General features: G+C 58.8%; 3 protein-coding genes and 1 long non-coding RNA gene across 11 annotated transcripts in view; 3 read left to right on the top strand and 1 right to left on the bottom strand.

Annotated features, from left to right (window-relative positions):
• The first annotated feature begins 23 nt into the window (after positions 1 to 23).
• Positions 24 to 4421, top strand: AP4M1 (adaptor related protein complex 4 subunit mu 1). Its single transcript, XM_002721856.5, has 15 exons — positions 24 to 157; positions 253 to 341; positions 496 to 602; positions 794 to 890; positions 1146 to 1256; positions 1349 to 1429; positions 1630 to 1692; positions 1794 to 1860; positions 1947 to 2000; positions 2126 to 2232; positions 2307 to 2401; positions 2634 to 2678; positions 2929 to 2979; positions 3063 to 3174; positions 3294 to 4421. Exons 1-15 carry the CDS (start codon positions 100 to 102, stop codon positions 3516 to 3518), a joined length of 1362 nt encoding a protein of 453 aa, XP_002721902.2. The 5' UTR covers positions 24 to 99; the 3' UTR covers positions 3519 to 4421.
• TAF6 (TATA-box binding protein associated factor 6) lies at positions 3703 to 10526 on the bottom strand. 6 transcript variants are annotated; one of them, XR_007920182.2, is made up of 15 exons: positions 9828 to 10526; positions 7933 to 8118; positions 7756 to 7842; positions 7482 to 7635; positions 7239 to 7295; positions 7025 to 7144; positions 6671 to 6816; positions 6484 to 6561; positions 6294 to 6395; positions 6021 to 6203; positions 5823 to 5897; positions 5578 to 5703; positions 5007 to 5180; positions 4555 to 4839; positions 3703 to 4209 (listed from the first exon to the last, which is right to left on the bottom strand). XR_007920182.2 is itself a non-coding variant. In XM_051847756.2 (15 exons), exons 2-15 carry the CDS (start codon positions 8086 to 8088, stop codon positions 3829 to 3831), a joined length of 2037 nt encoding a protein of 678 aa, XP_051703716.1. In that variant the 5' UTR covers positions 8089 to 8118; positions 9828 to 10526; the 3' UTR covers positions 3703 to 3828. The 6 variants fall into 6 exon arrangements, 5 of the variants coding, with proteins under 5 accessions (XP_051703716.1, XP_051703717.1, XP_051703715.1 ...); XM_051847756.2 differs by having other exon boundaries at positions 4642 to 4839; XM_051847757.2 differs by having other exon boundaries at positions 4642 to 4839; positions 9491 to 10305.
• A 34-nt stretch (positions 10527 to 10560) lies between these two features.
• On the top strand, positions 10561 to 15944 carry CNPY4 (canopy FGF signaling regulator 4). Of its 3 annotated transcripts, none has more exons than XM_017337870.3 (6): positions 10561 to 10813; positions 13857 to 13983; positions 14082 to 14178; positions 14411 to 14533; positions 15069 to 15186; positions 15280 to 15944. In XM_017337870.3, the coding sequence occupies exons 1-6, from the start codon at positions 10699 to 10701 to the stop codon at positions 15414 to 15416; spliced, it is 717 nt and encodes a 238-aa protein (XP_017193359.1). In that variant the 5' UTR covers positions 10561 to 10698; the 3' UTR covers positions 15417 to 15944. The 3 variants fall into 3 exon arrangements, with proteins under 3 accessions (XP_017193359.1, XP_008247108.1, XP_008247109.1); XM_008248886.4 differs by having other exon boundaries at positions 10656 to 11304; XM_008248887.4 differs by lacking the exon at positions 10561 to 10813 and adding an exon at positions 11053 to 11190.
• Positions 15945 to 16165: 221 nt separating this feature from the next.
• LOC138846991 (uncharacterized) overlaps positions 16166 to 16392 on the top strand; it is a 66631-nt gene continuing 66404 nt past the window's right edge. The window contains exon 1 of the long non-coding RNA XR_011384554.1: positions 16166 to 16303. This is a non-coding gene — a long non-coding RNA (uncharacterized lncRNA). The remainder of the gene's footprint in view (positions 16304 to 16392) is intronic.

The raw sequence follows: 16392 nt of genomic DNA on the forward strand, positions 1-16392 counted from the left end.
CTCTTAAAGGGCCAGCCCTCTCGCGTCCTTCTGTTCCGGGACCGCAGGGCGGGACAGACCCAACTTTCGCCGTGTTCTGATCTGCCCTCCCGAACGGCCATGATTTCCCAGTTCTTCATTCTGTCCTCCAAGGGGGACCCGCTCATCTACAAGGACTGTATCCTTGACCACCCGCGGGCGGGGTCGGGTGGGAGTCGTGCCCAGGGTCAGCCTGTGTCGCTGGCTCCTTAACTGTCCTCTCCCACCGGCCAGTCCGTGGAGACAGCGGCGGCCGGGATGTGGCCGAGCTCTTCTACCGGAAGCTGACGGGCTTGCCGGGAGACGAGTCCCCGGTTGTCATGGTAACCGCTCGCGGCGGGCGGGGGCTGGGAGCCGGCGGACCCGGCGGGTGCCCCCGCTTTGGGGGGCGTGGGGAGGGTCCGGGGTCGCCGGGTGTGGGCCTCGGGAGCCCTCGGTCACCACAGCCCAGCGCCTCTCGCCCCGCCTCTGCCTCAGCACCACGATGGCCGGCATTTCATCCACATCAGACACAGCGGCCTCTACTTGGTGGCCACGACTTGGGCAAATATTTCTCCCTTCAGCCTCCTCGAGCTGCTGTCCCGGTGAGGAGGGCCGGGCCGGGCAGGGCAGGGCCGGTCTGGGCAGGGCAGGGCTGGGCCGGGCAGGGCAGGGCAGGGCAGGGCAGGGCTGGGCTGGGCTGGGCTGGGCTGGGCTGGGCTGGCCTGGGCAGGGCAGGGCAGGGCAGGGCAGGGCTGGACTGGGCTGGGGCGCACTTGCCTGCCTCCCTCCTCAGGGTAGCCACTCTCCTGGGCGACTACTGCGGCTCCCTCTGCGAGGCGACCATCTCCCGTAACGTGGCCCTGGTCTATGAGCTCCTGGATGAGGTGCTGGTAAGACCCAGGGACTTCTCAAAACTTCGCGAACAAATGCCGTTAAAGGATGCGCGTAGTGCCAAAGGTTGTGAAACCCACGCATCGTCCCACCCCACCCCACCCCACCCCGCAATATTGATTTCCTATAAATCTGAAGACTCCCCATACATCCAGTCTTCTACCACGGGACGCCGTGGTCAGGAGGCCTCCTTTTCCATCCCTCTCCCGGCTCCGCAGGCGGCCCAAACACCCGCCTTTCTTCTCCACCGCTAGGACTATGGCTATGTTCAGACCACGTCCACAGAGATGCTGAGGAACTTCATCCAGACAGAGGCTGTGGTCAGCAAGCCCTTCAGCCTCTTCGACCTCAGCAGTGTTGGCTTGGTAGGTCGGGGAAGACGAGGACCGAGGGTGGGTGGAGGACAGGCCGGGAGTGTCCAGTGTTCCCTGGGCTGATTGCTCTGGGTGCTTCACAGTTCGGTGCGGAGACCCAACAGAGCAAAGTGGCTCCCAGCAGTGCCGCCAGCCGCCCTGTCCTGTCCAGCCGCTCCGACCAGGTGAAGCAAAGATCCATGGGGTCGAACCAATTTTCTCCCAGGACCCAGAGCCCCAGAATCCAGTCCCAGAGACCCAAAGCCCCAACGTGGCTTTCCACCCCTGACCGTGTGTCCCCACCTTTGACTGCCCTGTGCCTTCTGCCCAAGCGTTCCAGGGCATGGGCTGGTCAGCCACCAGCCTCCCACATTCTCTTCCTCAGAGCCAGAAGAATGAAGTTTTCCTGGACGTGGTTGAGAGATTATCTGTACTGATAGCATCTAATGTGAGTCTGGGTGCTCTAAGCCCAGAGCTGCGGGCAGACGGAGCCCGGGCAATGGGCTGGGGGGTCGGGACGCAGGGCAGTAACCTCCCTGCCACTCTCAGGGCTCCCTGTTGAAGGTGGATGTGCAGGGAGAGATCCGGCTCAAGAGCTTCCTGCCCAGTGGCTCGGGTGAGAATCCGGGTTGGGGTGGGGACGGGCCCCTTGGCGCCTGTGGAGACATCTGCTGACCTTTCCTGCATTCCTCCCTGGGACAGAGATGCGCATCGGCTTGACCGAGGAGTTCTGTGTGGGGAAGTCAGAATTGAGAGGTGAGGAGAGCAAGGGTCTTCGTCTCCCAAGGGCCGGTTCCAGCCGGATTTCCTAGAGAGGAGTTAGACGGAGCCTTCCCTCTCCCAAAACGTGGGTCAGGAGAGGCCTTTTTCCACCTTTCCAGGTTACGGGCCAGGAATTCGCGTGGATGAAGTCTCATTTCACAGCTCGGTACAGCTGGACGAGTTTGAATCTCATCGGATCCTCCGCCTGCAGCCTCCTCAGGGCGAGGTCAGGATTGGGGGGCGGGGGCTCCCCTGGAAGACGGGAAGGAGGAACCTGACCTCCTTCCTCTCTGACCTCAGCTGACGGTGATGCGGTACCAACTCTCCGATGACCTCCCCTCCCCACTTCCCTTCCGGCTCTTTCCCTCTGTGCAGTGGGACCGAGGCTCAGGCCGGTGAGACCATTTCCTGTGTTCTAACTATGGAACCTGAGCCCAGACATTTAAGCTGCCAAAGCTTACCACAGAAGGGAGGTGGAGGTCGTGTTAGAGGGTGCAGATTGGGAAAAAGCTTGCCTAGTGGAGTTGGGCTTTGGCCCTTCCCCTTGTGCGTGGAGGCCCTGGGTGGGCACTGGTGAGATACCGGTAGGACACGACCTAACAGATGGTGTTTCACCCTCTCATCCAGGCTCCAGGTTTACCTGAAGTTGCGATGTGACCTGCCCCCAAAGAGGTAAGGGAGGGCGCTGGCCTTTCCTGGTCCAGCCAGCTAGGACAGCATACAGGGCCAAGGTCGAGAATGCGATGCTGCTTCCTCACGTGCAGCCACCAGCCTCAGATTCCAGTTTCGCTGGCGGCATTAACATTTGGGAAGGAAGTGGAGGTGGCACCTGTGCTGAACTCCCACAGTGACGCTCAAGGGGGACCAGGACCAGGGACGACCATGGCTTCTGGGGCCGACTCTGCTCCTTTCTCGTTTGCAGCCAAGCTCTCAACGTCAGGCTGCACCTCCCCCTGCCGCGAGGGGTGGTCAGGTGCGTGTGAGCTCCCCCGGGGAATAGCATGGCCCAGGGCTGCAGTGCAGCTGGGCCCAGCACTGTCCCTTTCCCCACCCCAGCCTGTCTCAGGAGCTGAGCAGCCCAGAACAGAAGGCAGAGCTGGGGGAGGGAGCCCTTCACTGGGACCTGCCTCGAGTGCAAGGAGGCTCTCAACTGTCAGGCCTCTTCCAGGTACCCACGGCTGCTCTAGCGCCCTCCCCATTGCCCTTCACCCCAGCCCCTGCTCAGCCCTCCCAAAGCAGCTGCAGCCTCATCTGGCCTGACAGCCTCCCTGCTCTCTCTCCTCACAGATGGATGTCCCCAGCCTCCCGGGGCCTCCCGGCCATGGGACTCCCACTTCGGCTTCTCCTCTGGGGCTGGGCCCTGCGAGCCTCTCCTTCGAACTCCCCCGGCACACGTGCTCTGGCCTCCAGGTCCGCTTCCTCAGACTGTCCTGCAGGCCGTGTGGTAACACCAACCCCCACAAGTGGGTGCGACACCTGAGCCACAGCAGCGCCTATGTCATTCGGATCTGAAGCTGGGTCTCGAAACAAGGACAGAGGCAGCAGGCGCTTAAGTGGGAAAAGGACAATTATCTTCTTTTCTGGCCTCCTGGTCTGGGGCTCTGGATGTGAGCAGGAAGTCTGGAGAAACCAGGAGGGCTCGAGAGACCGGCCCCCTTCCATGGGAGCCGATGCAGGGAGAACTTGGGGAAATCAGTGCTTACAAATCAAACTTTTATTCTGGGAAATGGCTGTGTAATCTAAAAAGAAAGTCACGTGGGGGAAGCAGCCTGCTCCATCCTTCCACTTGGCACACGTGCAGGTCAGCAGATGGGGGGCACTGTCATGGAGCAGGCTGAGGGGAGCCTGAGCCGGAAGGCTGGGAGCCATTAGCCTTTGGAGTTCCTGGGGCTGGAGGAGGGCTGTCCCCCGCTTCCTGTTTCCCCCCACAGAGGGCACTGCCCCCAAGGGGGGATGGGGAAGATGATGGGGGAGGGACGGGAGAAGGGTGGGAGGCAGGGCCCCCCTTGCCCTCCCCTGTGGGGGGAAGTGAGACCACAATGTACTTCTGGACACTGCCCGGACCAGAGGGGGCAGTGCTGGGGGGTGCGGTGGTGGCGGTGGAGACCAGCTTGACAATGGGCTGCACGCTGGGGACCGTGGTGGTGACAGGAGAGGTAGTGGTGGAGCCTGAGCCGGGGGCTGAGGTGCTGAGGGACAGGACCTGGGGAGACAGGACAGCAGTGTCCACCGACTGCCCCATGCTCTTGGCTCTCCTCAGGGGCCTGCAGGTGCTCTCCCAGGCACGGTTCATGTCTCCAGACCCCTACCAGGCGGGGGGAACAACCAGCCCATGTGGCAGATAAAGCCTGTGAGAGCCACAGGCAGGACTCGAAACCCAATAAATCTATACCAGGGGAATTCTAAGTGGATGAATTGTGTATGGCCTGTGAAGGATGTTTTTTTATAAATACCCAAATGGCCCTTCCCCAACCCTACCCTAGACCACAGGCAGCGGGAGGCCTTGCTCTGGCCCAGACCCCTGGCAGTGACCCTTCCATCTCCTGACCTTGGGCCTGGAATGGACTGGGCTCTGCTCTGGGACCTCCCCAGGTGCTCTCAGGTGGCATGGCCCTTGGAGAGTTCCTCAGCATACCTGTTGGGTGGATGAGGCGCTGGAGGACGAGGACATTACAATAAACTTGGTTGGAGGAGGGGAAGGCTGGGGTGGGGCGGCAGCTCGTGCAGACACCAATGTCTGGACGGGCAGTGTGATGGAGCCCGGCACCTTCAGCAAGCCAGGGGTCCGAGGGCCAGGCTGAGGGGCCTGTGAGAGGGTCAGTGTGGGCCGGGGCTGCAGGAAGAACAGACCAGAAGGAAATGTCAACATCTAAGAAAAAAGGCGGTGCTGAAGGGAGAGACTCAGGCTCCGCTTACTGCTCACAAGAAATGGGGTGTTACATCATTCACTGACTCGGGGCCTGCAGGCGAGGGCCCACGTCCCACCCATGGGTCGCTGACCTGTGTGATGGTCAGCGTAGTCCTGTTGACCTGCTGAGCCTGCAGAGCAGCCTGGGCCCGGGCCTTGACCACGTGGGAGCAGAGGAGGGGCCCGAGGGACCCAAATTCTGCCCGATAGGCATCCTGATTGTCAGGCGGTGGGCGCAGCTTTGCCAGAACAGGGGCACAGTGTTTCTGCAGAGAGAAGGCTGGCACTCTTAGAAAGGGTGACCGTGGGACTCGGCCAAGCTGCTGCTAGGAATGCTGTGGGCTTTCCTCATAAGGAAGTACAGGCACCAGCTGGTGGGAATGAAGCAGCTTGCTAAGTAACATCTGCGAGGCACCTGATCCAGGGGGTGTACGCCTGCCCCGCACGGCAGGGGGCCCTGGTGATGGAGAGCATGGGGGGCAGGGGGCTGGGCAAGTTTGCAGGCTGAGTGGATGCCCCGATTTCCTTCATGACCCTCCTGGATTTTAGTCTGTCTGCCCGCAGAACAGGAGCTCAGATAAATGTGGCCAAGCTCAGCACTGTGTGAGGGCGGGAAACAGGGGTGTTAGTGGCAAGTGGTGGGCAGGCAGGGGCTTTGGTCACCAGGAGGAGGCTCTGCACGTGGTCGGCCCCGATGCGGTCGATATTGCTCAGCACGGGCCCGTCCAGGACGCTGCGGATCCGCTCCCCCTCCTGCTGCAGCCGTGGCAGAATCAGAGTCTTGATCACCTGTTGACAAGAACAGGCGAGGCCAGGGCCCCCGTCACCAGGGGTCTCAGGTAGAGGCTGTTGCCCTCTGTAACCTCGGGACCCCCTCCCTCCCCACTGCTTCCCCATGGGGGCCTGACATCGTGTCCCAGCTCCGCCAAGCCTGCGATGGAGCCGTAACGAGTTGTCCACGGAGTCTTCTCGTCCACCCAGCTCTGAGGGGAAGGAAAACAAACCAGATCAACGGTGTCTGAAAAGGACAGCATTCTGTCCCCCGCGGCTGCTGTGGGCGGAGCTGCTGACGGGCCTGGGGCAGTGACGGGGAGCGGCCAGCTCACCTTGGTGAAGGTCTTGGTGATCCGGGACTGGATGTTGTTAGTGGTTGTGCTGAAATGCTTGCAGATCTGAGCCACCAGGCGGGCGGCAAAATCCCGGAGTGCCCAGTGATTGTCCACATCGGGTCGCAGGCACAGCTGCCTGCTCACAATGCAGGTCATCACAGCTGGAATCAGCTCATGCACCTGACGGAGAGGCGTGGCTCAGCTGAGCCCGCCCGGCAGGTGCCGCCTCGGTGGCCGCGGGGAGGCCGGAGGGCAGGCAGGGGCACTCACGTATTTTTCTAGATACAGCGTAGGGTTGTCCATCAGCGCCTTTACCATGCGCATCAGGTAGATGAGCAGGGCCAGGTTGTTCTGAACTACGTTCACACGGACCTGTGGCCGGGGAGAGGTGGGGGCAGTGAGACCCCCCGAGGTGCAAGAACTCAGAGCACCCCTTGCTCCTGCTGAACCTCATCCTCACCCCCTCTGAGATGAAGGTGCTGAATCGCGGCAGCATCTGGTAGAGGCCCGGGTCCGTAGCAATGCTCTGCAGAGCCTCCTGTGGGAGAGGGGGAGCGAGTGAGGCGGGGCGGGATGGTGGGACAACCTGGAGCCCCAGAGGAGGCGTCCTGGGGGGAGGGCGGGCCGGCGGGGCGGTGGGGCCTCACCGCTCTCTTGGCCTCGCAGGACCCCACGCAGGCTTCTGTGATCTCCTTGTAGTACAGCTGCTGCTCCACGGACAACTCGTGGATGCTCCGGGGCTTCAGGCGCAAAGGGGTCCCCTCCAGCAGGGGCGGTGCCTTCTTCTCTTTCCCTGTGGGAACCGAGGACACAGGTTTGCAGAAGGAAGCTCCAGAAGATGCCGCGGTGCCAGACAACCTCGACGTCCCACATCCCCATCCAGGCGGCCTGGCTCCCTCTCCTAGGGTTCTCCATCCCTTCCGGGCCTCACTGGCCATGACCTCACGCACTTCACAAACGACCAGTGGGCGTCGGGAGGAGCCTGGCCCAGCAGCACTGACCTTTGCCGTCGGCTGGCGCGGCCCCTTGACCTTTGCTTTTCAGGGGCCCATCTTCCTCCTGGCCCGGCTTTGTGGACTTGAGGGGTTCTGTGGCCTCAGCCTTCTGCTGCTCTTTGGGAGCTGGAGGGAAAGGTGTCCCAGCAGGAGAGGTGACGCGAGGCAGGAGGAGGGGATGGAGGACAGGGCAGGGGTGGGCGCTGGGTATGGCGGTTACCTGGGGGTGGGTTCTCTGGTATAGCTGGCTGGCAGCCTTCAATGCTCAGCCAGTGAGCTGCAGGAAAGAGGTGTCAAGTTGAGGTGCGGGACCTGGACATGAGGCGGCCACGCCACCCTGAGGGAGGCGTGTTTGTCCCTGATCCCCTTCTTGCCACTCACCAGAGGCCTGCTTCTCTTCTGACTTTCTCACACCCACACCCACACTCCTCCTCCCCGCCACCCCGCCCACCCCTGCCCCGACCTTTGAGGCAGACGTCCAGGGGCACCCGGGGCAGCGGGGTGTTGATGATGTCGCTCAGATCAACCTCCTTCTCCTCGTAGAAGTACAGCTCCCGTCCCCCGCCAGAGGCGAAACGGAAAGGGATGAACTCCTGAGCGTGGAAGCCATAGAGGGGCTGCAGCAGGAGAGACGCAGACACTGAGAGAGGAGCCCGTGGAGGCCTGGCCGAAGGTCAACGCAGCATCTGGAAGGCTGGCGTCTCCGCTCCCTGCTGCCACCCCTCCGCCCCCGTCACCTCGACGTTCTTCAGCTTCAGGGCGTAGTCAATGTCGCTGGTGGTGAGCTTCTGCCGCTTACCCATGTGCATGAACTTCAAAGCGTCCTGGGGAGGAGGGAGAACAGACATCATCAATCCAAGACCTGGAGGGAGAAGAGGGCCCAGGCGACACCCTGGACGGAAGGCCCCGGCTACCTGGGCGATCTCCTTGATGCGGTAGCTGACCTCATCGGTCAGCAGCTGGCAGGTCTCCTCCTGGATCTGGGCGATGCCCATGGACTCGGCCACCACCTTCATGGATTCCGAGGGCAGCACGGTGTTGCTAAGTTTCAGCTTCTTCTCCTCAGCCATTCTGGAACTCCTCCTCCCTGAAGGAGGATGCTGTAGGGGAGAGACAGGGAGGAGGCAAAGAGGAAAACAACCCAAAGTCCCCACCAAAACCGAATTCCCAGTCTCCCTTACCATCTCCAAGCTCAGCTCTCCATGTATCCAGGCACTCTTTATCCCACCCTCCCATCAGATCCACCAAGTAATCCAACCTGATTCTTTTACTTAGTTTGGCCCAGGTCACCACCATCCACCTATTGCCTGGGTAACTCCTTCCTCTCTACACGAATTCCCAACATAGCAGCCAAAGTGACTCTGCCAAAATGTAAGCCAGATTGAAGGCCGGCGCCGCGGCTCACTAGGCTAATCCTCCGCCTAGCGGCGCCGGCACACCGGGTTCTAGTCCCGGTCGGGGCGCCGGATTCTGTCCCGGTTGCCCCTCTTCCAGGCCAGCCCTCTGCTGTGGCCAGGGAGTGCAGTGGAGGATGGCCCAGGTGCTTGGGCCCTGCACCCCATTGGAGACCAGGAAAAGCACCTGGCTCCTGGCTCCTGCCATCGGATCAGCGCGGTGCGCTGGCCGCGGCGGCCATTGGAGGGTGAACCAACAGCAAAGGAAGACCTTTCTCTCTGTCTCTCTGTCCACTCTGCCTGTCAAAAAAAAAAAAAAAAAATGTAAGCCAGATTGTCATTTCTCCACTGAAAACCTGGAGCATCAGCCAGCTCTTTGTTACTATAATGAAGTCCCTGAGGCATGCTACTCCATAAAGAGGTTCACAGCTCACAGGGGCTGGCAAGTCCCCTGCCCCCACGCTGCCTCACGTCCTGGTGGGATTGTATGTGTGTATCTCTGTTCTTATAAACCCACCAGGATTCAATTACAAGGGCTTCACCCTAATGACCTTATCTAAACCTTAACACCTTCCAAAGGCCACGCCTCTAAACGCCAAAGTCAGATTTAAGCTCCCACCCCCTTAACACCATTAGCGTGACTCTGGGGATTAGAGCTGGTGGAAAAGTCGTATTCAAACCACAGTTCCCTGTAATGGCTCCTTGTCTACCGACCCTTCAAGGTCTTCCCTCTCCCATTCCACCTCTGGCCTGTTCCTTCTTCCACCTTGCCACAACCACCTGCGAGGCGTGCTCTTGCTCTACGGCCTCGGCTCTCTCCCTCTGTCTAGGAGTCTCTCCTCATAAAGTCCCTCTACAGCTTCATGCTCAGGAGTCCACTCGTTCCTTTTCTCCTCTGGTGGGGGCCAGCTTTATTGCTACCTATGCTGACCACCCTATTCGTCTGCCCTCATTCCATTGCATTTTGCTCTGTCCCAGAGCATTTAATCAATACGCCGCACCACTTCTTATTTTTGGCATTCTTATTATCAGTGCCCGAATCGCCCACCATGGAGACAGGGATCTCTGTTTTGCTCACTGATGTATTCCTGAAACCCAGGCTGGTGCCCGTGACACCGGAAGTAATAAATAGTTGTTGAGTAAATGAATGGACTGTAAGGCTGAGAGGTGTCGATGCCCAGTAAGTTTTCAATATCACTAGTGCCAAGACGAATAAGCCACAGGCTCCGAAGGAGAGCGGCACGCACGGAGCTTGGCGTTAGGAAAAGGAACATCAGGGGTGTTCAGGACTCGGTGGAGACAGGCCGGGGGCGGGGTGGGGGAATGGAGGCAGGAGGACCTGGTTCTTCTGAAGCAGTCCTAGGTCTTCACCCCCGCTTTCACATCTGAAGGGAACACAATTATTCAACACATACTCCGTGCCTGGCGCCGGGCGAACTCCGACTAGTTCTCCAGTACCAGTGCCCTCTGCCAGTAAAGGCTCATAAGACACGCTACAGCCGCAGGAGCTCCTCGGGGCGGCGGGGGCGGCGGCGGCGGCGGCAGGAAGGCTTCTCGGAGGAGGTCAACTCGAGCTAGAGCTGGGAAGTCGTCTTCCCCAGCGGAGAAGCGGGTCGGAGATCCTCAGGCAACACGGAAGGGCGGCTCAGAGAGCCCACCCCATCTCCCCCAGGATCCGTCCAAGGCAAGCACACACGCGGGACCCCCACGAACACCGACACACAGCCAAAAGTCCAGTCCCCACAGGGGGCCTTCAAAGGACCTCCTTCCGGGTACCAGTCGTACCCACCCCGGCCACGGAAGCGCCCGGGGCAGAAAAAGCCTCTCACCGCAGCCCCAGCGCCGCTCACCCGGCGCTCGGCGCCATCTTGGCCCCGCCCCCTCCCCCTGAGCGGGTCCTGGCAGAGAAGACGAGCGAGTCACTGCCCCTTTGCCGAGACAGAATAAGTCCTGTAGGATCGCAGCCTGAGACTATATTTTAAAAGCTTCTTTATACATTTACGTTTCAGAACAACGCCCTGTTGTTCTCATTACTTCAATTTATTCTTTCATTACCCGGCGGTCAGGACCTTCAGGAGGCGCCACAAAACATGGGCGGGGAAGCCCAGAGCAGCGAGGCTCTGCCCCCTTGTGGGCGGGTCTTGCGCACGCGCCGACCGTGCCAGGCTGGATTTTTTTTTTTTTTTAAGGGTGCCGCCTACCGCCTCCGAATTTAAAGGGCCCGCCGCCGCCTCTCCGAAGTTGGTTTGGAAGCAAGTGGTGGTTGTTTGTGGACGGCGCGTTGTCATGGGACCTGTGCGGTTGGGAATGTTGCTTTTCATTGTGGTCGTGTGCGGGGTTTGGGCTGGGACGCCGAAGGAGGAGGACGAGGACACAGAACGCTTGCCCAGCAAATGCGAAGGTATCTAGAGGGAGTGGACCTTGTCCGCATCGCCCTGCCCCATCCCCTTCGTCTCGGCCACACCACACGTCCTGTGACGGGTGGGGCCGCTCGACCTCCTCGAAGGAGAGATTCTGATGGAGCGTGGATGGGGTCAAGGGGGGAACGCACAGTGCCGTCTCAAAGCTGTGGCATTACAATTCCCAGGAGGCGTCCGGAGCAAACCCGCTTTTTTCTCCCTGGCGGGGCCCCAGGGGATTGTGGGAATTGTAGTTCAGATGCTGTCCGCCATGGGCCGCCGACTCTACCATAGAGCATCTTCGGTGTGTTTCCTCCGTGTCACCCATCAGACTTAAACCTGGAGAGCCTGCAGGGGCCGGGTGTCGGGCTCCTCCTTGGTACGCATCCTCTGCCCCACCCTGACGGAGACGCGCCCAAATTATAGGCCCACTGAGGGTGTTGGAGGGTGAGCAACGCAGCTCCTGATGCCCATAAACAGAGGCGGCGGCCACGTAAGTAGGAAAGGCTGTCCATCAGAGAGGGTGTGCCCTGGGTGGGTTTCACAGCAAGCAGCATCTTCCGTGGCTGCATGCGTGTGGGGCCCAGGTGCGAGGGGGCATTTTGGAGCCAGGTGCTGGAGTGTCATGATTTCGTAGCTTGCCGCCTTCCTGACTTTAATGTCTTCCCGGGACTTTTTTCTCTATGCCTCACCACCACCGCGTTTCAGTATCCGTGTTCCTCATGACTGGGTGCTGATCTCTTGGCACCTTTCACACTGTGGCCCCAGCTTTCTCCCCACACCTGTCAATCTTTCCAACACAGACCTAACTGGGTCAGTTCTTATTTAGCATCCCTGCAGGCCTGCTACTATGATCAGAATACAGCCCACGTTATTTTTTTTTAAGATTTATTTATTTGAAAGAATTACAGAGAGAGACGGCAAGACAGAGATCTTCCACCCACTGACTCACTCCCCAAATGACCACAATGACTGGAACTGGGCTAGGCCAAAGGCAGGAGCCAGGAGCTTCTTCCAGGTCTCCCACGTGGGTGCAGAGGCCCAGGGACTTGATCCATCTTCCGCTGCTCTCCCAGGCCATCAGCAAGGAGCTGGCTGGGCACCCACCATAGGGATTATGGTGTTGCAGGTTGTGGCTTACTTATCCCGTTGCACCACAAAGCCAACTCCCACAGCCAACATTTTATGGCAAAGCAAATAAATCTCTTTGTTGCATGGTCCCAAACTTTCTTTCATTTTCATACCCCATCCCATGCCCCAAGTGCCCCTGCTTTGGTCACACGGAACTCTCACTGGTCACTGCTAGTGCCTTGCCCTCTCATAGCTGTGTCTCTAGTGCTTTTCCCTTTGTCTGCAATGACCATCTCCTTCTGTATTCTAATTTTTTAGAAAAGATTTATTTATATAAAAAAGTTACACAGAGAGAGAGAGAGAGATCTTCCATCCTCTGGTTTACCCCCTAGATGGCCGCAACCACTGGAGCTGGGCCAGGCTGAAGGCAGGAGCCAGGAGCTTCTTCCAGGTTTTCCACATGGGTGGCAGGAGCCCAGGCACCTGGGCCATTTTCCATTGCTTTTCCCATGCCAGTATCAGGGAGCTGGAGCAGCCAGGATTTGAACCGGTGCCCATATGGGACACTGGCATTGCAGGCAGGGGGGTTTTACCTGCTGTGCCACAGCACTGGCCTCCCTTCCTTCTCTCTCTCTCTCTCTTTTTAAAAGATTTATGTTCTTATTTGAAAAGCAGAGTGACTGGGGAGAGAGAGGAAGGAGAGAGATATCTTCCATTTGATGGTTCCCTCCCCACATGCCAGGGCTGTACCAGGCTGAAGCCAGGAGCCAGAAACCCCATCCTGATCTCCCATGTGGCAGCAGGGACCCCTTCTACTCCCTTCCCTTTAGCAAGAAGCTGCGTCTGAAGGGGAGCAGGCAGGACTCCACTCCGATGTCACATGGGGGCCCTGCAAGCAGCAGCTGTGCCCACGCCGCACCAGAATGCTCCCTTCCTGCCTTCTGTGTTGAGGAGCTCCCTTACCTGTCTCCTCTGCCAGGTTCTTAGCCCCTGCAGGACGCGGGAGGCCCTGTGTAGCTCAGGTCCTAGCATAGCGCCCAGCGCTTCTGTTACTCGTGCCTCTGTTTAATTTGCTTGTCACTGCAGCAAGTCACATACCAGGTGCTGGAAGGACAGCAGGGAAGCAGATGTGATGTTCACCCTTAGGGAAACTGAAGGCTAGTAGGAAGTGAGTGACCACTGAATGGGGTTTGCGTCTGCTAATCAGATTGAGTCTCTTAGTCTTTTTTTTTTTTTTTCACAGGCAGAGTGGACAGTGAGAGAGAGAGACAGAGAGAAAGGTCTTCCTTTTGCCATTGGTTCACCCTCCAATGGCCACCGCAGCCAGCGCGCTGCCGCCGGCGCACTGCGCTGATCCAAAGGCAGGAGCCAGGTGCTTCTCCTGGTCTCCCATGGGGTGCAGGGCCCAGGCACTTGAGTCATCCTCCACTGCACTCCCAGGCCATAGCAGAGAGCTGGCCTGGAAGGGGGGCAACCGGGACAGAATCCGGCGCCCCGACTGGGACTAGAACCCGGTGTGCTGGCGCTGCTAGGTGGAGGATTAGCCTATTGAGCCGCGGCACCGGCCGAGTCTCTTAGTCTTGCTCCTAGTGTGGGGTCATCATCTGTTTCTATGTCCCCAACCACACTGGCCGTGTCCCATAGATAGAGATTCTGGGTCTTCTTGTTCTCTATATTGTTAGTGCACATACAGCAGGAGCTCAGTAAATAACTGCTGAACAACAGCAAACAACCCTGCGCTTGTGTGTGTCTGGCATTATTCTAGAGACTTTCCGTATTGATTCGTCTAATCCTCTTCCCACTCCTGTGAAAGATATACTATTATCTCCATCTTAAAGGTGGAGAAACTATGGCACAGGAAGAGTGGCGCATGGCCAACTCAGGCTGACCCGAGAGTCCACACGTGCACGTCCTGCAATGAACCGTGATGTGTTTGTCGTTCACATCCGCTTAGGTCTCTCTCTTCCTCCCCAGTGTGTAAGCTGCTGAGCATGGAGTTACAGGAGGAGCTGAGTCGTACTGGTCGATCTCGAGAGGTGCTGGAACTGGGGCAGGTGCTGGACACAGGCAAGAGGAAGAGACACGTGCCTTACAGCGTTTCGTGAGTCCTGCCTGGTGCTCCTCCACCTGCCAACCCCCAAAGGAGCCCCGGGAATTCCCACAGCACCCAGGGAGTCTTTGTTTCCCCTTTGCCCACAGAGAGACGAGGCTGGAAGAGGCTTTGGAGAATTTATGTGAGCGGATCCTGGATTACAGTGTTCATGCTGAGCGCAAGGGCTCGCTGAGATATGCCAAGGTCAGACCCTTCCCCAGGGCAAGGCCCTGCTTCTTCGGAGCAAAGACCTATATCCCCTGAAGTCCTCAAGAGATACCTGCCCAATCTCTCGCCTCTGGGTGCCCCGTCCTGAACAGTCTCCCTCATCTCACCCTCGTGGAACTCATGAGTCCCTGGCAGTTGACAAAGCTGATAGAGTGGAAAGGGGAAGGAATCCGTGGGCCAGGCTAATCCCAATCTCTCCATCTCTCAGGGTCAGAGTCAGACCATGGCCACACTGAAAGGCCTAGTGCAGAAGGGGGTGAAGGTGGACCTGGGGATCCCTTTGGAGCTGTGGGATGAGCCCAGCGTGGAGGTCACATTCCTCAAGAAGCAGGTAGGCTAAGGTACCACCACGCCGTCCAGGCTGGCGAGAAGGGAGCCTGGGAGGGGAGCTAGGGCCTCGGGTTTCCCTGCAGGGGGTGGCCGCTGGTGAGCATGGAGAAGGGGGCCCAGTAAGGGCTGTGCTGTGGGTGAGAGGGGGTCCAGCAGCATGTCGAGAAGCAATGACAGACAATAATAATATGCACCACCACTGACCGGGCACCCAGATTTTGGACTATGGATTTTCCAAGTGCTGCCTTAGTTTCACTCCTCCAACAGCCTGCTGTGATGTTTACTGTTACCGTTCTCCATTTGCAAGGCAGGGAGCTGAGATTCAGAGCTTACTGACTCACCTGGCAGAGCAGGGGCCAGTACCTGTTTGTTGCATGAGTGAGGATCGCACATCTAGTAAGCCAAGCTTAACCTCCTGGCCACCTGCTCTCCAAGGTCAGTCAGGTGGAGCAGGGGAGACAGGGAGTGGAGCGTGGAGAGGTAGGCGTCCAAAGCCCAGCAGAGCTGATACGCTTCTGGCCTTTCCATCTGACCAGTGCGAGACGATGCTGGAGGAGTTTGAAGACGTCGTGGGAGACTGGTACTTCCACCACCAGGACCAGCCCCTGCAGCGTTTCCTCTGCGAAGGTCATGTGCTCCCAGCTACCGAAACTGGTCAGTTCCAGGGTTGGACTCCTCCCCTGCCTGGCCACAGCTTCCCCTATCCCCGGAGCCAACGTCTAAGCCGTTCTCTCTCACCCACTCTAGCATGTCTACAGGAAACTTGGACTGGAAAGGAGATCACAGATGAGCAGGAGAAGGTGGAAGGCGAGGAGGAGGCAGAGGCGGAGGCAGAGATGACCAAGGCAGCAGTCAACCCCACGCATGACCCGGAGGATCTCTGACCCCTGAAGTCTGAGCTCTTCCCATCCCAGCTTTAAGGGGGGTGTGTTTGACCACACCCCAAAGCTTGTAGCCGTTCTCTCCCATCCGATCTCAGGGTGATCCGACAGGGTGTGAGGAGAAGGTGGGAGCAACGGGTGAAAGCCCTGTCCCCGTAGATGAGCCCTCTGCCTGCCGTCCAGCCCCTTAATTGGCAGGTGCACGGCGATGCTATTGACGGCTCCCCACCGTCACCCAGGGGTTGGCAGCGGCACTGGAGCTGTGGGCCTTGGGAAAGTCTCTTTGTCGTTGGGGAGTGGGGGCGTCGATTTTTCACTTTTTAGAGGGAGAGGCCAGAACACTAATTCTCAACGGCCCACATACACTGCCTGCACACGAACAGGACAATAGCAGGGTTGGGGGGTGAGGCGGTGCTGATAAGTTAAAGGGGACACATACTCTATCTTTGTATTATTTTCTCCGAGGGCCCACCTCAGAATTTCACAGGTGCCAAATTTTATATACCGCTATTAAACTTTTTTTAAATATCAGCTGGGCCCACAGTTTCAACCGATGGCAGTGCACACAGCGCCCCTTCGGTCGTTAGTCTTAAGCTGATGTGGCTTTGCACCTTGCGGCCTCAGGGGGGCGCTCCAGGGTCGGGGAATGAGAATGCCTCCGTCGGTGCACGGTGCGAACGCGCCGGAAGTTACGTACGTGGCGCCTCTTCGGCCGCCATACTTGGGCTTACGGGAGCTCACAGAGGACAAACATCCTACGCGCTTCTCCGATTTCTGCTTTGTCCGAGTGAAGCAACACCCAAGAGAGGCGATACAACTATGTCCAAGGTAGAAAGCCGTCAGGGTTAGACTGAGGGAATGGAAAAGGGACGTCCTTCGGAGGGTGAAGGGTGAGGAGACGAGAGGGGACGGGCCCGAAGACGCCAAGGGAAGGGCAAGTCCACGTGGAAGGGCCGGGCCGTACCGTCTTCGGCTGAGG

The sequence above is a fragment of the Oryctolagus cuniculus genome, chromosome 19 (genome assembly GCF_964237555.1).
Source record: "Oryctolagus cuniculus chromosome 19, mOryCun1.1, whole genome shotgun sequence".
NCBI classification, from domain to species: domain Eukaryota; kingdom Metazoa; phylum Chordata; class Mammalia; order Lagomorpha; family Leporidae; genus Oryctolagus; species Oryctolagus cuniculus.